Here is a 16768-nt window from a genome sequence, read left to right on the forward strand (position 1 = left end):
GCCATACTGAGTGGAAAAACTGACGTTAAGGCTGCTGTGCGTGCTATCAGCAATGAAAACCTGGGGATGGGACATTTTTTGGGGTCCCAGTGCACACCACAGTGCAGGAGGGACATCTCTTCCATCACTGGTCCAGCCAACTCCCAAAAACTGCCTGCCCCACTTAGGAACTGGTAAGTGTTGGTATTAATGGGCATTAAAATTATTCTTAGGGCAATAGGATCAAGTAGGCTTATGCTATATTTCCCATTTGAAGATCAAAGAACTAAAACATCCTGTGTATCCTTTCAACAACAAACTGTCATGTGGCTGTAGGCAGCAGACAAGCACCTGGGCTCTCAGACCTGCACATGAAGAACCAGTCACCCTGCTGCTGCTCGGGAAATTCATTAAAAATACCCGTCTTTATCTACATATTTCAGACATGAAATGACATTTACCGTCTTTCCATTCTCTTGTTGCTGGGTTAATGATGCCAAAGAGCTCACCATTGGTGACTGCCTTGGGGTTGAGGTCTGTCCAGACAGGACGTCGCTTCATTATCTGGTAAGTCCTGTTCAGGGATCTCATCACCTGAGACTTGCCCGTGCCCGCGTTACCCACCACGAAGACAGAGTGCCGGACCGTCAGCAACTCCTCCAGCTGCACCACCTGAGAAAAACACTCCCAAATTTTAGACAAAGATGCCAAACTGAAGTTCAGGTCTATAAAATAGGTCCCACTGGGCCACCTCTTTAGAAAGACGTGACCCTGAGACACAAGCAGATTTGACAATTGAGTTTGGTCCAGCCACTCTAATCACAATGGGTGAAATCCTCAGCCTGCAGATAAACTTTCAGCGCTGTTTATACTTGACAACCACCACCTGATGAGGCCCTGCTCTCCAGGGGCTACACTTTCATGAGCCTACAAAAGTTGGCCCCTTTGGAAGCCCAGAGACTGATCCAGTGCTGACTTCAGGAGCAGGTGCAGCTGCCTCAGACCCAGCACAGCTGACTGCCCTCCAGCGAGATCTGCCTGCAAGGACAATGCTGTGCAGAGCTCTCTTTGTAGAAGCAAAGCTGTTTGAGAAAACCCAAATGATTTGATGGCGATGTGGGTGTAGCAGAAGATCTCTTGGTCTTACTTTGAGCACAAAGTTGTCCTCAGCCTGCAGCCGGAGGTCCAGCACAGCCTGCCTCACAAACGACTCAAAATTCAGGTCACGCTTCCGAGGCACATCCAGTGCAGGGAATAGATCCCCAATCAGCCCCATAAACACCGGCACATCATCCGTCACAATCTTGGGGATGTTGAAGTCACGAAGAGAGCGCATCAGAACCTGGTCTTCGGGTCGCTCTGGGTCATCTCGCTTGAGGGAGCCAGCAACAACTAGCACTGACTTAATGGCACGCAAGCCCCAGTCGTAGTGATCCTACACCAGAGGAAGAAAAAAAAAGAGGCATGAGTTTATGCTTAGACAGTACCATGTAGGGTGAAGAACCACCATTCCCAAACTGCCAGACTAGTAAGCAATGAAAATACATCTAAATCTGTTATTTGCATTGTGGCCAGAGACCTTCTCCAGCCTGAGTGACCTGGTTTCCATCTCAGTAGGTGAGATTCCCGTCAGGGACAGTATTAAAGAGTCAAATAATTCAGCTGTTCAGACCATCACATGGGCTCACAGTTGGCAGTAAGACAGCAGCAGGATTTGCACTCCAGAGACCAAAGCAATTTGTTTCACCTAAATCATAAAGCACCTATAGCAAGGCCAGCCAGCCCCCTGCATCTGCAGGAGCCACCAAGGTGAAAGGCTTGTGAGTCCATTATGAGGCCCCAAAGACCCAAGTTTCTCCACCCTGCCCATCACAAGATGACAAGCCTGTTTGGTCTCAGAGGAGGTCCAGGAATAAGGGGTCAGTAAAGACATTGCTGAAAAAGTACCACAAAACGGCATGAGAAGAACTCTCAAGCCAACAAACAACTGTTCATATTTCTGTCCTGTTAACACCCTCCAGAGCACAGCTCGACAGCTGACTGCTCTGTGTGGGAGGCCATGGCTTCCACCAGGCCCCTCAAGGCACAGCACCAAGTTTCTGCGACAGAGCATATCCCACCCAGCCTCATGCTGGCACAGCCAAGATCAGGTTTGTATCATCAGGAATCCTGATTCAGGTCTCCTCTGGACCCAGCTTCGATCTACACAAATAATGACAAGGAAAAATCTGATTTGCTTTGCACTGACAGTAACTCTAACAAGACCTGGAACCAGCCTAAGGCTGAACTCAGAGAGGGACACCATAAACCCTTTGCAGGCAGGAGAATCAATAGGAAGAGACTGGAAAGCAAAAGGTCACTGAATACTACCCCAAACATGGTGTCATTTAAACTCACTGAAAGGTCTCCCATTAATGCAGCTGGTCAAATGCTTTTGTCCCTGCAGATGCTCCAGTAAAGCAGTCTGAAAATTTTATTGCTCCGATGATCACCAACCCTCTCCTCCCCCAGCAGCCAGTGCAAATGCAGCCATTAAATAAAAGCTGTGAAACGTTAGCCATGGAGCTGAGCAGCACAGTGCCATGTTTCTGCTGATTTTGGAGATTCATCATACCACTCAGCCACAGAACCAGGCTCACCTGCTTGGACAGGAGCTCTTTGCAGAGTTGGTAGAGAGTAATGAACTTCCTGGCTAACACCCGGGCCTCGATGAATCCCTCAGCCACCAACATAATTTCACAGATCAGCTCAAAGTCTGGCACAACCATCGCACACGGCCTAAAATGACAGGTGAGGAGGCATTGCAGAACAAGTATTTCTTGACTACAGGTCTTACAGGCAGCGCATTTGCAGCTTCATCTTCTAGGCCTTCTTTTATGAGCCAGGTCACCCTCTGCCTTCCCCACGACAAGGGACAGAGCTCCTTTGCCCTGCCTGTGCGTGCCCAGACCCAGGCCTGTTGTGCAAGGCTTAAACTACCTGCGAATGCCCTATGCAAGTGAATTCCCCAAGGACATGAGGTCGAGCCTGGATGTTCCAAAAGACAGTTTCTGCCAGGTCACAAACCCTGACCTGGACTCACCTGGAGAGAGCTTTTAAATTCTCAGGTAGCTCTGTTCGCCCTGCGTAACCAGGGTTCATGGTGATGAAAATGCCTACTGATGGTACTAAGTTGATGTCTTCTCCAAGAAAATGGAAGGATTTCTTCTTCTCCCGTATTGCATCCTGCACGCTCTTCACCTAGAAATCAAGACAGTACTATAGTATCAGCGTTCACTTATGAAAAACACATCAGACAACGGTGCTTCCTTCGTTACTCTTGGCCTCGTGACAAATGGGGCTAATCACTGTTTTATTTTTCACCGGCAGCATAAAGCTTTATACACTGTTTGGAGTACATCAGCATGGCAATATCAATTTCCCATCTCAGTCAAACTCTGGCAAAGCAGAAAAAAGAGCTGAAGAGAGTGGAAAGTCAAAATGCAAAGGAGTTGCAAGACTTCACACCTTTGCTCCATGAGACAATGATGAACGTGGGTCAGGAAGAGCAACTCAGGAGCGGGAAATGTCCCCAGCACTGCCTGCATTCACCTTGGCTTTTGACATCACCTGTGGGACACTGCTCAGCACATCTCACAGCAAAAACACCACCAGAGGCTCCACCATCTCTGAACCAGCCAGCCCAGCAGAGGTCTGATGTGTGAGAGAGACACAGGGCAGTACAGGTATCCACAACACAGCCAACACCCAAACGCACTCCCCAAAGTCTATCACAATATGGGCCCATTATTCCCTTTACCCATCTCACCTCTCCCCACACAGCGTTGCTCTTCAGGACATCCCAAAACCCTCCTGTGCCTGCTCCGTTCCCTGACCAGGCCCAGAGAAGGGGTAGCACCTCCCAATAAGCTTGGCCTCAGCTCAGTTGTAAACTGACCACTTGATATCACTTTTAAAGATTTTGGGACATCAGATGTTTGATTTAAAACCAAAACCAGAAGGCAGAAGCTGTAAAACCTCTCCTAACACCTTCACTCACTAATATTATATTGTTTTTTATATTTGCCTGATTGCAGCTTTGTTCTGCTCATTCCTCTCCTTCCGAGGAGTTCACCTCTCTGCAAACAGCACCTCAGCGAGGGGCAAATCTCTCTCTATTCACCGCTCTAACCTCACGACTGTTTGCCATCTCAAAGTAAAGCAATTAATCGAATTTTTCCCTGTAAGGAACCATATCGACATCAGCTGCATGAGTAAGACAGCCAATTAAACATCGCCATGGTAACACTCCTAATAGCAGCCAGGAGACACCATGATGGAATGACGGCCGTGCCGCTTTCTTCAGCTGCCACGCTCCAGCCAGGAGCGAGGGAACCATGAGCAGTTGAGTCATTCCTGGGCTTCTTTTGTTCAGCTTCCCTTTTTATTTCAAGATCCTCAAAGACTTTTTTTCAATGACAACTTTAAACTAGGACCTGACGGAAGAGAAATTGAGAGGGAATGATACATAAACTCTTGTACCTGCCTGGGGCTTCTCTGGGATGCCACATAAGGTACCAATTATGAGTGAAACAGATGAGAAGAATGAGGAGTTCATGGAGGGGTTAAGAACAATGTCTTTGACCGAAACATTTACAGAAGTGTAGAAACTTCTGAGCTTTATATCTTTCTATAACACTGAGCCCAAAAGGGAGTCCAGGAACAATTCAGCACCTCAATCAGATATTAGGATCCTAAAACACGCACTCAGCTGACAGTTGGATCCTGAAGAACTTGGGCACTTTGGCACCTCAGTTTTCTGCACTGAAGCCCCCCAAGGCTTCCCCTGTATAAAATAATGCCAGGTTTCCTCATGGGCTGGTAAGAGGAGGGGAAGGAGGACGCGAAGTGACAGATTATATATATAAGCACGAGAGCACAGGACTTTCTGGCACGATGGGGAGGCCAGTCTCCCTTCCAGCCCTTCTCCAGGGATGCTGCTGCGCTTCACACGAGACTCACCAACACAATGCACTGAGCAGCTAAACTACAGAGGAGATGAGAAACCATTCGCCAGGGGAAACACCCATGCCCAGCTGGGCACCGCTCCAATAGCTCTGTCCCAGGTTTAATCCCACGGTGTCAGGGTACCCTGGGCAAGCGCGTCAGCAAGGGCCGCAGATCTGCCCCAGATTCCAGCTCCCGAGTGTCACCAGCTGACACTGGCTTTTGGGAGCACCACGGGGCTGCACACATTCCTCCAAGGAATGGTGCCAGTTGGCCAGGAATACCTTCCAAAGCCACTTGGCAGAGCTGTCGTTACAGACACCAGAACTAAATCCACAGCCATATCGTTTTGGAGACAGGTTAAGAAAATTAATCCTGAATGTATTCCCATTTCCTGAGTATGACACACAACCTGTGCCTGACCAGGGGTGATAAGGAACCCCCAGAAGTCCAGCGGATCTGCCCCAAACACCCCTCTTCCCCTCTGTGAAAATTATTCCCTACATTGCAGACTGAGCAGCCGCAAGTCAAGGCAGCTTCTCTGTCTTGAAACGATGTGCTGCAATTATCTCACAGCAGATTAATGACACGAGTGCTTTCCTGAGGAGGAACAGGTACAGAGCCATGGTGCGTAGTGGTCTGGGAAAAGATGCTACAAAGAATTGTCTTGGCACAAATGCTGTAACTGGGGCAAGAAAAGTGACAAATATCTTTGCAGCACGTAACTGCGACATCTTGGCAGTGCTGTGATATTCATGGGATTAATCTTGAGATCTAATCCCACACCTGCCTATACACAGAACTGAAACCGGCAATATGCAATTGCCATTTTTACCCTTGCTCCAAAGACTGCAGAATGGCTCTGCTCTGTTTGTATTTATTTATGAGTGTTTCTCCACTCACCTGTACAGCAACCACAGAAAGGACCTCAACTGAGATCCTGTTAAATTCATCAAAACAGCCCCAGGCTCCCGTCTGGGAAAGGCCTTTGTAAATATTCCCACAAGACTGGAAAAACAAAACAAAAACAAAGATTACAGGAGTGAAATCATAAATGGAATCAACTCCAGCAAAAAATTGATTTTATTTCCCAGCCTGTTTATTTATAGCAATTTACAGTCTATTGTGGGTATTTAGAAAAGTGCATGGAAACAGCAGGCACAACTCAATTATAATATTTATAGCTCTGCGCAGCTTGCCACTTTATCTGCTAATTGCACTTTCTCGATATATCTGTGCACCAGTTTCATTTAAAGGTCACTTGTGCTGAATTACTGATGGTCCCGTTTCCTGGGAGAGCCCATAAGCTAAATGAAATATGATCCGAGGCTACCAAAATCACTGTACCGTGCCAGACCGGCAGAGAGCAAGACTCAGCCTAATGATTCAGTGCTCTGTAGCGGCTGAAGGTTCACTATGTTTTGGGTTTATTCTGGGAGAGGATCCTGAGAAAACCAGGACAGGTCCCTCCCCGTGCCAGGGGCTGCCAGGTCGCGAGCACGCCGAGAAGGAACGACCAGGGTCCAACTATCAGCACAGCCTTGGTCTCAACTGAACAGACCAACATTTTTGAAGAATTACACATGAAATCTAACTCCAGAAAGGAAGGGAAATGCATAATGAGGCAGAGAAGATAGTTCGGGTCTCTGCCTCCTGAAGAACCTTGTGCAAATCTTAGAGAAGGAACGGGAGGAGAAGGAAAAGGCATTCAGCTTAAAGGAGTGTAGCAGGGATTTGGAGAGAGGTGATCACAGAATCCCAGCCTGGTGGGGCTGAAGGGACCTCTGCAGATCCCCCAGTCCAAGCCCTGCTCACGCAGGGTCACAGAGCAGATCACACAGGTGGGTCCAGGCGGGTTTCAATGTCTCAGAGAAGGAGACTCCACACCCGCTCTGGGCAGCCTGGGCCAGGCTCTGGCACCTCCCAGCAAACAAGTTTCTGCTCATGTTCAGATGGAGCCTCCTGTGTTTCAGTCTGTGCCCGTTGTCCCTCACCCTGGCGTTGGGCACCACTGAACAGAGTCTGGTCCATCCTCTGACACCCACCCTGACATATTGATCCATTGATCAGATCCCTCTCAGCTTCTCTTCTCCAGCTCAACAGCTCCAGCTCTCTCAGTCTCTCCTCACAAGAAAGAAGCTCCAGACCCCTCAGCATCTTTGTAGCCCACTGCTGGACTCTGTGCAGTTATTCCTTCTTAAACTGGGGAGCCCAGAACTGGACACAACTCCAGATGTGGCATCACCAGGGCAGAGCAGAGCGGAAGGAACAACCTCCCTTGACCTGCTGGTCATACCTCTCCTAATGCACCCCAGGTACCATTGGATTACTCTCATCCTTCAGGTTTGCTCGGGCCCTGAGCATCCCCAGCCCCATGTGACCGCACTGCAGCCGAGGTGGGAGCCATACCTTGTAGTCCATCTGCTCGGAGCAGTTAAACACGTACACCATGATGCCCAGGGCTCGCCCCAAATCTTTCGTAGTCTCCGTCTTGCCAGTGCCCGCAGGGCCTGCAGGTGCTCCGCTCATGGTCAGGTGCAGTGACTGGGTCAGGGTGATGTAACATCTTTCACAGTGAATGATGAATGAAAAAAGGAAATATGTCCAATAGGTCAACTGTGGGCTGCAGGGCAATAGCACTAGAGCATTGCACTCAGCAGAGCCTCTCCTCTGAAAAGCTGTACGTGAGCAGGGGTCATGTCTGAGCTGAAAGCCTTCTTGGCATTAATTACCACCTCTGCTCAGCTCTGTTTTCTCCAAGAGATACTCATCTTCCACCAAGGTCTGCCCAAACCTCTTCATGTCCAGCTTGTGTTCTCTCTGGATCCTCATACAACTCATGGATATTGGGCACATCTCAGGCAGTATGAGAAAAGGACAGCTTTTCTGGAAGACCTGTCACTGACAGAAACCTGCTCAGGTGGCCTATGAGTGAACCCAACTCAAAGCTGCAGCAAGTCCCAAAGTTTCTCCATCATGTTGATGATGGACACTGGGGTGGTGTCCACATGTGAGTATCTATACTACCTGTATAAGCCACAGAGGTGTAGTCAATATAGCCAACCAAACCTGATGATACCTGGGGGCTTGACGCAGCTGACTAACACAGGTGACTAGAGCCACCTGAGATGCTCTTGGTTGCTGAAATGTCACATAGGGTGGAGAGATATGACAAGGGGTCCATAGGAGACTTTTACACTTCTGGATTGGCAGCTGGAAGCCAGGTGGGACAACACAGAGTATCTCAAGTAACCCTAGGTGTCCCCACTGAGGCAACCAGGTAGATGTCTGCTTCAAGATGGGATGAAAGCTCTCTAGACTCACCAGCTTTATGGACTGTGGACATCTTGTGCACAGGAAGACACCCACAAGTGTTTTAATGTGTGAGCTGAATCCCACCCAGGGATCTGATGTACAAATTCCCCAGAGGGTACCACCAAAAACCAGATAAGAGTTAGAGCTCGACCGCTGGAGTGCTGGGACATGGAGACAGAACAAGAGGGATACAGGTGTCTGAACTAAATCCATCTTTGGTTGGCATCTCTCTCTCTACCTGTGTGGCAAAGCCCAGCTATGACATTGTGTCCCAGGGACTTACCTGTCGGTCAGCGGAGTGATCACAAGCCGAGGGGTATTGCCAAGGTATTCATAGGAGTACAGGAACTGGGCGTCACAGATGTTGGCAAAGCAGTGCCGTTCCTCATCTGACCATCTGTGCCGGAGCTGTGACAGCCAAATGAAGGCCTGGGCATTGTCCACCTGCAACACACCCACAAACACCATCACAGGAAGGCTGGGGATGCCAGACACATGCAGCTCGGGGGCCAAAATAGCGACTGCTATAAAATTTTCATGGGGGATGACTGGTCCTCACTGCAAGGCAGGTGTGGTGAGGAAGGCCGCCTCCTTGCAATGCGGTGAGAAATGTCACCTCCCCATCTCCCATCAGTAAAGGGGAGGAACCAAATTAGTGACCACATTGGTGGGAGAGGAAAAAATTAATGGCCAAGAGAAAGAGCCTTACAAAAAGACTCCTGAATAGATTTAAGAAGCAGCAAGTCATGAAGAAGGTCTCATAATGCAACCAGAGTGAGAGAAGGAGCAGAGGCCATCTAGACAAGGAAGAGGTTGCAGACAGCACCAAGGAAACAGACTGGGGACAGGTGGACAAAGACAGGCATGGCCAGCGCTCTCTGCACAACCAGCAGGCAGGTCCAGATGCATCACTTCACCCCAGGCTGGACCGAGGCACCACTGAGCCCAGCTGAGCCTTGAAGACAGAAACCCTGTGAGCAGCCTGGCTGCCTCTGAGATGACACAGATGAGGGAAGAGCCACAACCCAATACATTCAGGGCATCTTCCCACCCACCTGCAAGGCTAAACACTTGGCATGGTGTCAGGGACAGGGGAGTAGTGTGGGAGAGGTGTTGCAGGAGAAGGGAGTCCCACATAAGTCCCTGTGGCCCCACACCAGACAAAGGACGCTACAAAGAACAAAGCTTGAATGCTTTTTCTTACTTTCTAAAGTCAAAACTGAGACTGAGTCCAGCAGCCTCCCAACACACCACCATCATCCACCAGCACATGTCTTGGCACCAGGACGCAGTGCCGCGCTCTCACTCCTGGTGTGAATCTGCAGCAACTACAAGTTGGTGTTGCAGGGCCATGACACAGCACAGCTCTGCAGGCTTACAGGGGCTTTCTGCACACTTACTACAAACATTGTAGAAATAAATTTAGTCATACGTCTCCCACTGAGACCGGCAGTGATCTGAATGGCCAGTGGTTGGGCCCCCTGAAGCCCCCTCTCCAGCACCCACAGAACTGTGCTGAACTGCCAACACCAACCTTCTGTGCTATCATCTTTGCCACCACATCCCGAGCATGCACGTCGATGGTGCAAATGGTCATGATTTTCTGTCTGTCGCCCTTGGAGAGCTGCCCGATCAGCATGGTAACGAGGGTGTTCAGCTGGGTCACTTGCTTCTTGTGATATTCCTTCATCGCATTCTCGTAGCCTTCCTCCACCCTGGCAAAGGCAATCCCAACCTCGGTTGTCCACCAGATCTGGGTGCAGCAAAGCGCCACCTAGGGAAATAGGCTGGTTCAGTATCAGGGAAAATACCAAAGCTTCCTTATGTTCAAGAGTGTCGGATCCACAGGGAGATCAAGGATGAAACATCCGTGACATGAAATTAAGTATTTTTTCATACAGTAGTCACAGCAGACAGTACAACAAGGATCTGCTCCATGACATTCATTTAAAACACCATATCAGTGATAGACACATTTAGCAGCTAGTTATAAGTAAATCAGCACCTTTCACATGCCTGACACAGCAGAGGAGGAAGAGTTGGAGACCACGAGGTTGTCAGAGGTGCATCTGAGGGGCTCTTCACTCTTATCAGGCCTCACCACTTTGCCTTCCTGCTGCACCTCTCACTGCTCTGGCTGTACAGACTGCACTGCCCAAGCCCCTGGGCTCTGTCACCCAACCAAGAGCCCCAACCAGAGCATGGAGCTCAGCCTGAAAACTCCATCGGGAGACCGCCAGGATAAAGGACAACTCATCCTCCCTCTCTCCTGGATAGCAAGGTGGAGGCCAGAAACATGCCTGTCCACAGCTGCTGAAAGAAGGGAAGGGCAGGACTGATGGGGAACCCAAGAGCTACCTTTCCACGAGCCAGCCTGAGTGGTGATAAGAAGCAGTGGCAGATACCTGGGCAGGATAGTCAAAGAGCCATTGTTCCCTTGGTTTTTCCTCATAAGCCATGACGGCTTCTGTCATCTCATCTCTCACAGTAGCCCTCATGCTGTCTAATACATGACTGAGCCAGACTTCAACCTGGAAAAGAGATTAAATCCCAGTAACACATTTGCTCTTCTTAAGTGCCTTTGGTAATTAGTGAAGATAGGAAATGAGGCAAGCATCTCAGTTCTCTTTAGACTGGACATGAGGGAAAGGTTCTTCACCCAGAGGTGCTGGACACTGAACAGGCTCCCAGGGAGGGGTCACAGCCCCAACCTGACAGTGTTCAAGGAGAGACTGGACAACGTCCTCAGACACACGGGGTGACCTGTGGGGTTGTCACTGCAGGGACAGGACTTGGACTCCATGATCCTGGTGGGTCCCTTCCAGCTCAGGACATTCTATGAGTTAACCAAACCTCACAGCCTCCTTCAGACTGGGTAGATTTGGCTAATTCTGGTACTGTAGGATTAGCATCTACTTCCAGACACCAAGAACGGAAGACAGATTTTTTTCTTGAACTCTAGCTACAGGAGGAACCAAAATGAACTCCGTCAATGAATAATTTGGTCAGGTGTGTTCCACCTCCAGGCCATGACAGAATCCCTGGTGGGATGTGGGCAGTCTGCCAGCAGCAGAAGAAAGATGCTGCCAAACTTGGGAACACAATTCCTGCTGAATTTCATATTTCACAGGCAAAGCCCTCAACAAGAAGACAGACTGAACGCAGCAAGCTCCATTGCTGGGGAGCTCAGTAGCCGGTATTACGTACTTTAGCTTCCTGTAATAGACCGTGCAGAAAGGTGAAACTACCAGGATAGATAAGCTGAGCAGTAGCTTGATTCTTACATTTCATACTTTCACTCGTGGTATGAAATAATGAAGACTTGAGAAACAGGTAAAAGGCCTTCTCCTGCCAAACACACCCGTGCAGAGGTACTATGGAATAGCTTAGTCTCTTTTCAGTCTGCATCCCCTCCCTCACCGAGGATATTTGTAGCAAGCTTTAAGACGAACCTTCAAAAGGTCTTAGAAAAAATCAAATTAAAAACCTAGTCAGGAAAATGGCACAGCTCTTTCTCTCACAGTGGACTGCGACATCCACGTCCCCCCTTAGTGAGGACCTATCCAGAGTGACACGAAAGGTTGTGGTGTAAGGAGGTACTAAATCACCACCTCTTCCAGCTTTTCTCATGCACCAAGGGAGAGCAGTGAAGCTCTATGACGTCTTGGCAAGGGATCTCACACGAGGGGCAGGGGAGCAGACTCCACCGGACAGTTTTGATAGACAAGGACTTCCCTCTCACCTGCCCACTGCAGTCGCAGGGCTCGCTGAAGCTGACGTACTCCTCCTCTCTACTGTACATTCCCAGGCCAACCTTGGTTGGCTTTTGCTCAGAGTCCAGCTGGAATTTCATCCTGGCCAAGCTGTCAAAGAGTTTGGAAAGATGACGTTGCACCTGCAAAACGGGTTGTATAAATAAAGCAACCGAGATAGGACGAGCGGAATGAAGATCACTATACATGTCACAAGCAAAATCATGTTAACAAAATATCTTGGATATTTAGGTAGCACCACATCTTCTCAAATGTGGCCAACATACTGCCAACAAAAGCCTCTTGCTGTCTCTTGTAATACTTCCACCTATTTCTACGTAATTTAGAAAACAGACATGCCTTAATAAATCATGTTTCTCCATTGGGAAATCTTCCATACAGAGCAAAAGCATAGAAAACATTGAAACACCTCATGACTCCTACCCCAAATTTCCCTACATGTAGTGATGAGAAGTCTGTAGCCATTTCTCCACCTCATCCTATTCTCAGCACAACGTGGAGTTTTCTTCACTATGAACTTTCCTGTTTTTCCACTACTAGAAACTGATTTTGTGCTAGTGAAATATCCTAAATTCTCTTTCATGGAGAAGAAAGATCTTTATTTCTGCCTAAGACCTATGATAAACAGCCCAGACCTCCTATAGAACAACCATGTTCACCAAAAGCACTCTTCCAGAAGGAAAAGAATAATTCAGTTCTTTCCTGTTCACCTCCATCTGAGTCTGCAAAGCCAACAGGGAGATGCTGTGGGCTCTCAACATCAGCATCTGCCTGCTGGGAGCTGAGCAGGTCACCAGCACTTCTTCCAGACCACTGCGTAACACACAACTGCATCACTGCGCGCCCCACGCCAATGAAGGTGAGATTCTCCTAGGATTGACGTCCCCACAGAAAGGGGAAGCTCCCAAAGCAGTCCCAGACAGGAGCTGCCTCTCTCAATTACAGCAGAGAGGTAGAAAAACTCCCATAGGGGAGATGAGAAATGAGGGAAAGGGACCTGGGGGTCCTGGGGACAGCAGGGTGACCATGAGCCAGCACTGGGCCCTTGTGGCCAGGAAGGCCAATGGTACCTGGGGTGGGTTAGAAGGGGGTGGTCAGTAGGTCAGAGAGGTTCTCCTGCCCCTCTGCTCTGCCCTGGGGAGACCACACCTGGAATATTGTGTCCAGTTGTGGCCCCTCAGCTCCAGAAGGACAGGGAACTGCTGCAGAGAGTCCAGCGCAGCCACCAAGATGCTGAAGGGAGTGGAGCATCTCCCGTGTGAGGAAAGGCTGAGGGAGCTGGGGCTCTGGAGCTGGAGAAGAGGAGACTGAGGGGGGACTCATTCATGTTTACAGATATATAAAGGGGGAGTGTCAGGAGAATGGAGCCAGGCTCTCCTCGGTGACAACCAGTGATAGGACAAGGGGGAATGGGTTCAAACTGGAACACAGGAGGTTTCACTTAAATTTGAGAAGAAACTTCTTCTCAGTGAGGGTGGCAGAGCCTGGCCCAGGCTGCCCAGGGAGGCTGTGGAGTCTCCTTCTCTGCAGACATTCAAACCCGCCTGGACCCCTTCCTGTGGAACCTCAGCTGGGTGTTCCTGCTCCATGGGGGATTGCACTGGATGAGCTTTCCAGGTCCCTTCCAACCCTGACATTCTGGGATTCTGCGTGAGATGCCCAATGCTCTGATGCTTTCAGAGAAGGAAGGGTGGAGGTGGATTTGTCCATCTAATTCTGACTCACTGACTCACAAAGAACTACAACCCTCCCTCTCATGAGCTGTGCTGCAAGTGGACGCAGCTTCTCACACACATACAAGCAGGGCCAAACCCTGGGAGGTGCTAAGTGACTCTGAGAAGCACAGGGCACTCAGCATCCCCCCAGATCACAGAATCATTTTGGGTGGAAGAAACCCTCAGGATCAAGTCCAGCCATACCCTAGCTCTGGCACTAATCCATGTCCCTAAGAACCTCGTCTAAATGTCTTTTAAACCCCTCCAGGGATGGTGACTCCAGCACTGCCCTGGGCAGCCTGTTCCCATGCCCCACAGCCCTTTCTGGGAAGAATTTTTTTACAATATCCAATCTGAACCTCCCCTGGCACAACTTGAGGCCATTAAGCGTATCTTGAGGCCATAAGCTTATCTCTTTTCAAACCGTAAGTAAACCGTAGAAACTTTTTCTTACATGTAGAAGCTTCTGGTCACAAATCCCCAGCTGCCCCTTCCCAGACCCTGTCCAGTCTGGAGGGTTCGGACACAACCCCAGCACTTGCTGCGATCCTGCTGCCAGAGCCCGAACGCACCTGAATCTGCACAAGTTCAGCACCCAGTTCACGAGGATAATGTCATTGTGTATTTAATCCTCCTTTAGGAATCATCAGACTTTGAAACTACATTGGGAAGGCTGAGAGTGTATCTATGTATGATACTGCTTGACATTTACTTTGATTTTACTGCAAATACTTTTGAATAACAGAAAACACCAGGAATTTCTTCTTACTCAACAGAGCATTTCAACACAGTATCTTTGCTTCCTGTGTTTTTTTTTTCCTCTTCATTTTAAATATCAATCAACTATGTATTTATGATACTCTGTGGGCTGAAATCACCCAGCAGCAGACACAGATAGAAGCAGCGTTAAAGGTTAGAGGTAAACAACAGCATTTCCAAATACACATGCAAACCTGCTCCATTCCTGTGCTCACATCAATACTGAAAATGGTGGAAAGCCTGAAGAAAGTGAAAATACTCGCTACCAAAAGACAGAATTAGGACTTTGTTCATCATCCAACACTCGCCTTTTGCTGTGAACGTTTTGACTGGTTTTACGCACCAACCTCTGAATAAAAGATGCGTCCCAAACAAGGCCAAGCAGAGCTGTGCAGGGGTGGGTGGCAACCCAAGGAAGTCCTGCCTTGGCCACAGCCACTGTCTGACCACCAGCTGTCTTACCTCTTCCAGGCTGTGTTCTGCTCTTCCCCTGTAAACAGGCCATCCCAAAGACCTTTGCATGGGGGAAGGAAGAAGTGGCTGACTAGCAGATGTCTCCTCTGCCTAAAAACAGAGACGTCTCCAAGCCCTCGGTTGTCAACACTGTCACATTTGAATGATCGGTCTGTGGCTCTTTCAACAACAGATGCTGTTTGCTGGCATCCCAGCTTGGGGAACCAAGCTCAGCAACAAGTTTTGGCTGAGATCCTCAAGAAATGGTTTCCCCCAACCTCACTGTATCCCAGCAGAAACAAACCCACTGTTTTTATGGTATCAAGAACATAGCTCTGCTCTGTGCAGTGCTTTCAGAACCATCTGCAAGCATCACCAGGGACAGATGGGACAACATACAGTGTGCGCATTGCCTTTCAGAGACGACAGATGAAGGCCAGCAGTGAAAGAGTTATTGTTAATCCAAGTGAGGGTGGGAGAAAAGGCACTCAAGAAAGGATAAGCTACAGCTGAGTCCCTAGACAGCATCTTCCACCCTGACATTACTGACAGCTGGAAAATGTGAAGGTGACACAGTGCAAGGCTTACCAGCTGTGGGTTGGTGCCATTGGAAAGAATATCCAATAAATCTGCTGAAGAAACAAAGTAAAATCTGGGAAAGGCCAATCTTTTCATGTCCAAATATTCAGCCAAAGCCTTCTCACACAGGGACAACCTGGGGAGAAGAGCAGAAAAATAGAGCCCAGGACAGGCGGGTGAATATCCTTTAATGTGTCGTGCTACAGTTTGGGTTATCGAGCAGATTCTCCCCTCCCATGGGGAAATGCCAGACATGAGCTGAGCCTGCAGGCTGGTCCTTTACAGCATTTTCCAAATAGATAACAAAGCACATAGTAACTCATAGATCTCTCTCCACTCCCAAGGGTCAAACAGACAAAGAGTCAGAGAATCCTCACCAAAAAGCAGAAACACAGGTGGAAGAAGAGGCTAGAAAGGCTTTGCAGTCTGACTTACTGTTTTAGACAAGCTCTCAACTGCCACAGGTGATTTCACACTAGGATGAAAGTTTCCAAAACTGCTTTTATTCTAATGAGCACATTTTAAAGTCTGATTCAAACCTACTCAGCTTTTTGTGCTTGTGAAGCCTGAAAAGAAACTTGTTTGCTCCGTTCTAAAATGAATCTCTCAGTGTTTACATGTTAAACTGCTGCTGAGCTTTCAAAGTTCATAAATAACATGCAGTTAGTCCTCTGTGGGGAACACGGGCCTTATCTGTTTAGGAAGTAAAATTAGATCTCTATTTTAAATGGATAGTTATTACTGACACAACAGCTCTCACGTTAACTTGTTAGGTGTGTTCCAGGTAGAGTAGCTCATATGTTAGGTGAGAACTGTATCCATCTCTGGACATTAAGGTCTTTCTCAGGGAGTTTAGTTATACCATCTGTGAAGGGTACACACACAAAGATAATTTTGTTAATTAAAGCACATGGGATCGGCTCTGCTGCAGATATCCCTGCTTGGACTGCTAAATAGATATTTAAGACACCAAATTTGGGGTGGCAGTGAGGCCACATGTTATTAAAACCAACTGAGTGCCTAGCTTTGTATGTGTGCAAATCAATATTCAAGATAAGAGTTTGCACATACGCAAAGCCAGAATCCACCTTGGGGGCTTCAGGGTGATGGATCATGAATAAAAAGACTCAATGTGTGAATGCAAAGAACGCACAGTCCAGAAGGAAAGCCTTGGAGCACAGGTTAAACCAACTTATTAGAGCTGATCCC

The 16768-nt window shown here is 48.5% G+C and overlaps 1 protein-coding gene across 1 annotated transcript in view; it reads right to left on the reverse strand.

Moving 5' to 3' along the window:
* The window catches only part of LOC139826688 (dynein axonemal heavy chain 9-like), a 76377-nt gene that overhangs the window by 38601 nt on the left and 21008 nt on the right, over nt 1-16768 (reverse strand). Inside the window, exons 10-20 of the mRNA XM_071803099.1 lie at nt 15569-15695; nt 12023-12175; nt 10686-10811; nt 9815-10054; nt 8564-8724; nt 7375-7531; nt 5869-5973; nt 3062-3219; nt 2619-2757; nt 1127-1414; nt 441-651 (exon numbers count right to left, since the gene is read on the reverse strand). Of these exons, the coding sequence (XP_071659200.1) occupies nt 441-651; nt 1127-1414; nt 2619-2757; nt 3062-3219; nt 5869-5973; nt 7375-7531; nt 8564-8724; nt 9815-10054; nt 10686-10811; nt 12023-12175; nt 15569-15695 (1865 nt within the window). The remainder of the gene's footprint in view (nt 1-440; nt 652-1126; nt 1415-2618; nt 2758-3061; nt 3220-5868; nt 5974-7374; nt 7532-8563; nt 8725-9814; nt 10055-10685; nt 10812-12022; nt 12176-15568; nt 15696-16768) is intronic.

The sequence above is a fragment of the Patagioenas fasciata genome, unplaced genomic scaffold (genome assembly GCF_037038585.1).
Source record: "Patagioenas fasciata isolate bPatFas1 unplaced genomic scaffold, bPatFas1.hap1 Unplaced_1, whole genome shotgun sequence".
In the NCBI taxonomy this organism is placed as follows: Eukaryota; Metazoa; Chordata; class Aves; order Columbiformes; family Columbidae; genus Patagioenas; species Patagioenas fasciata.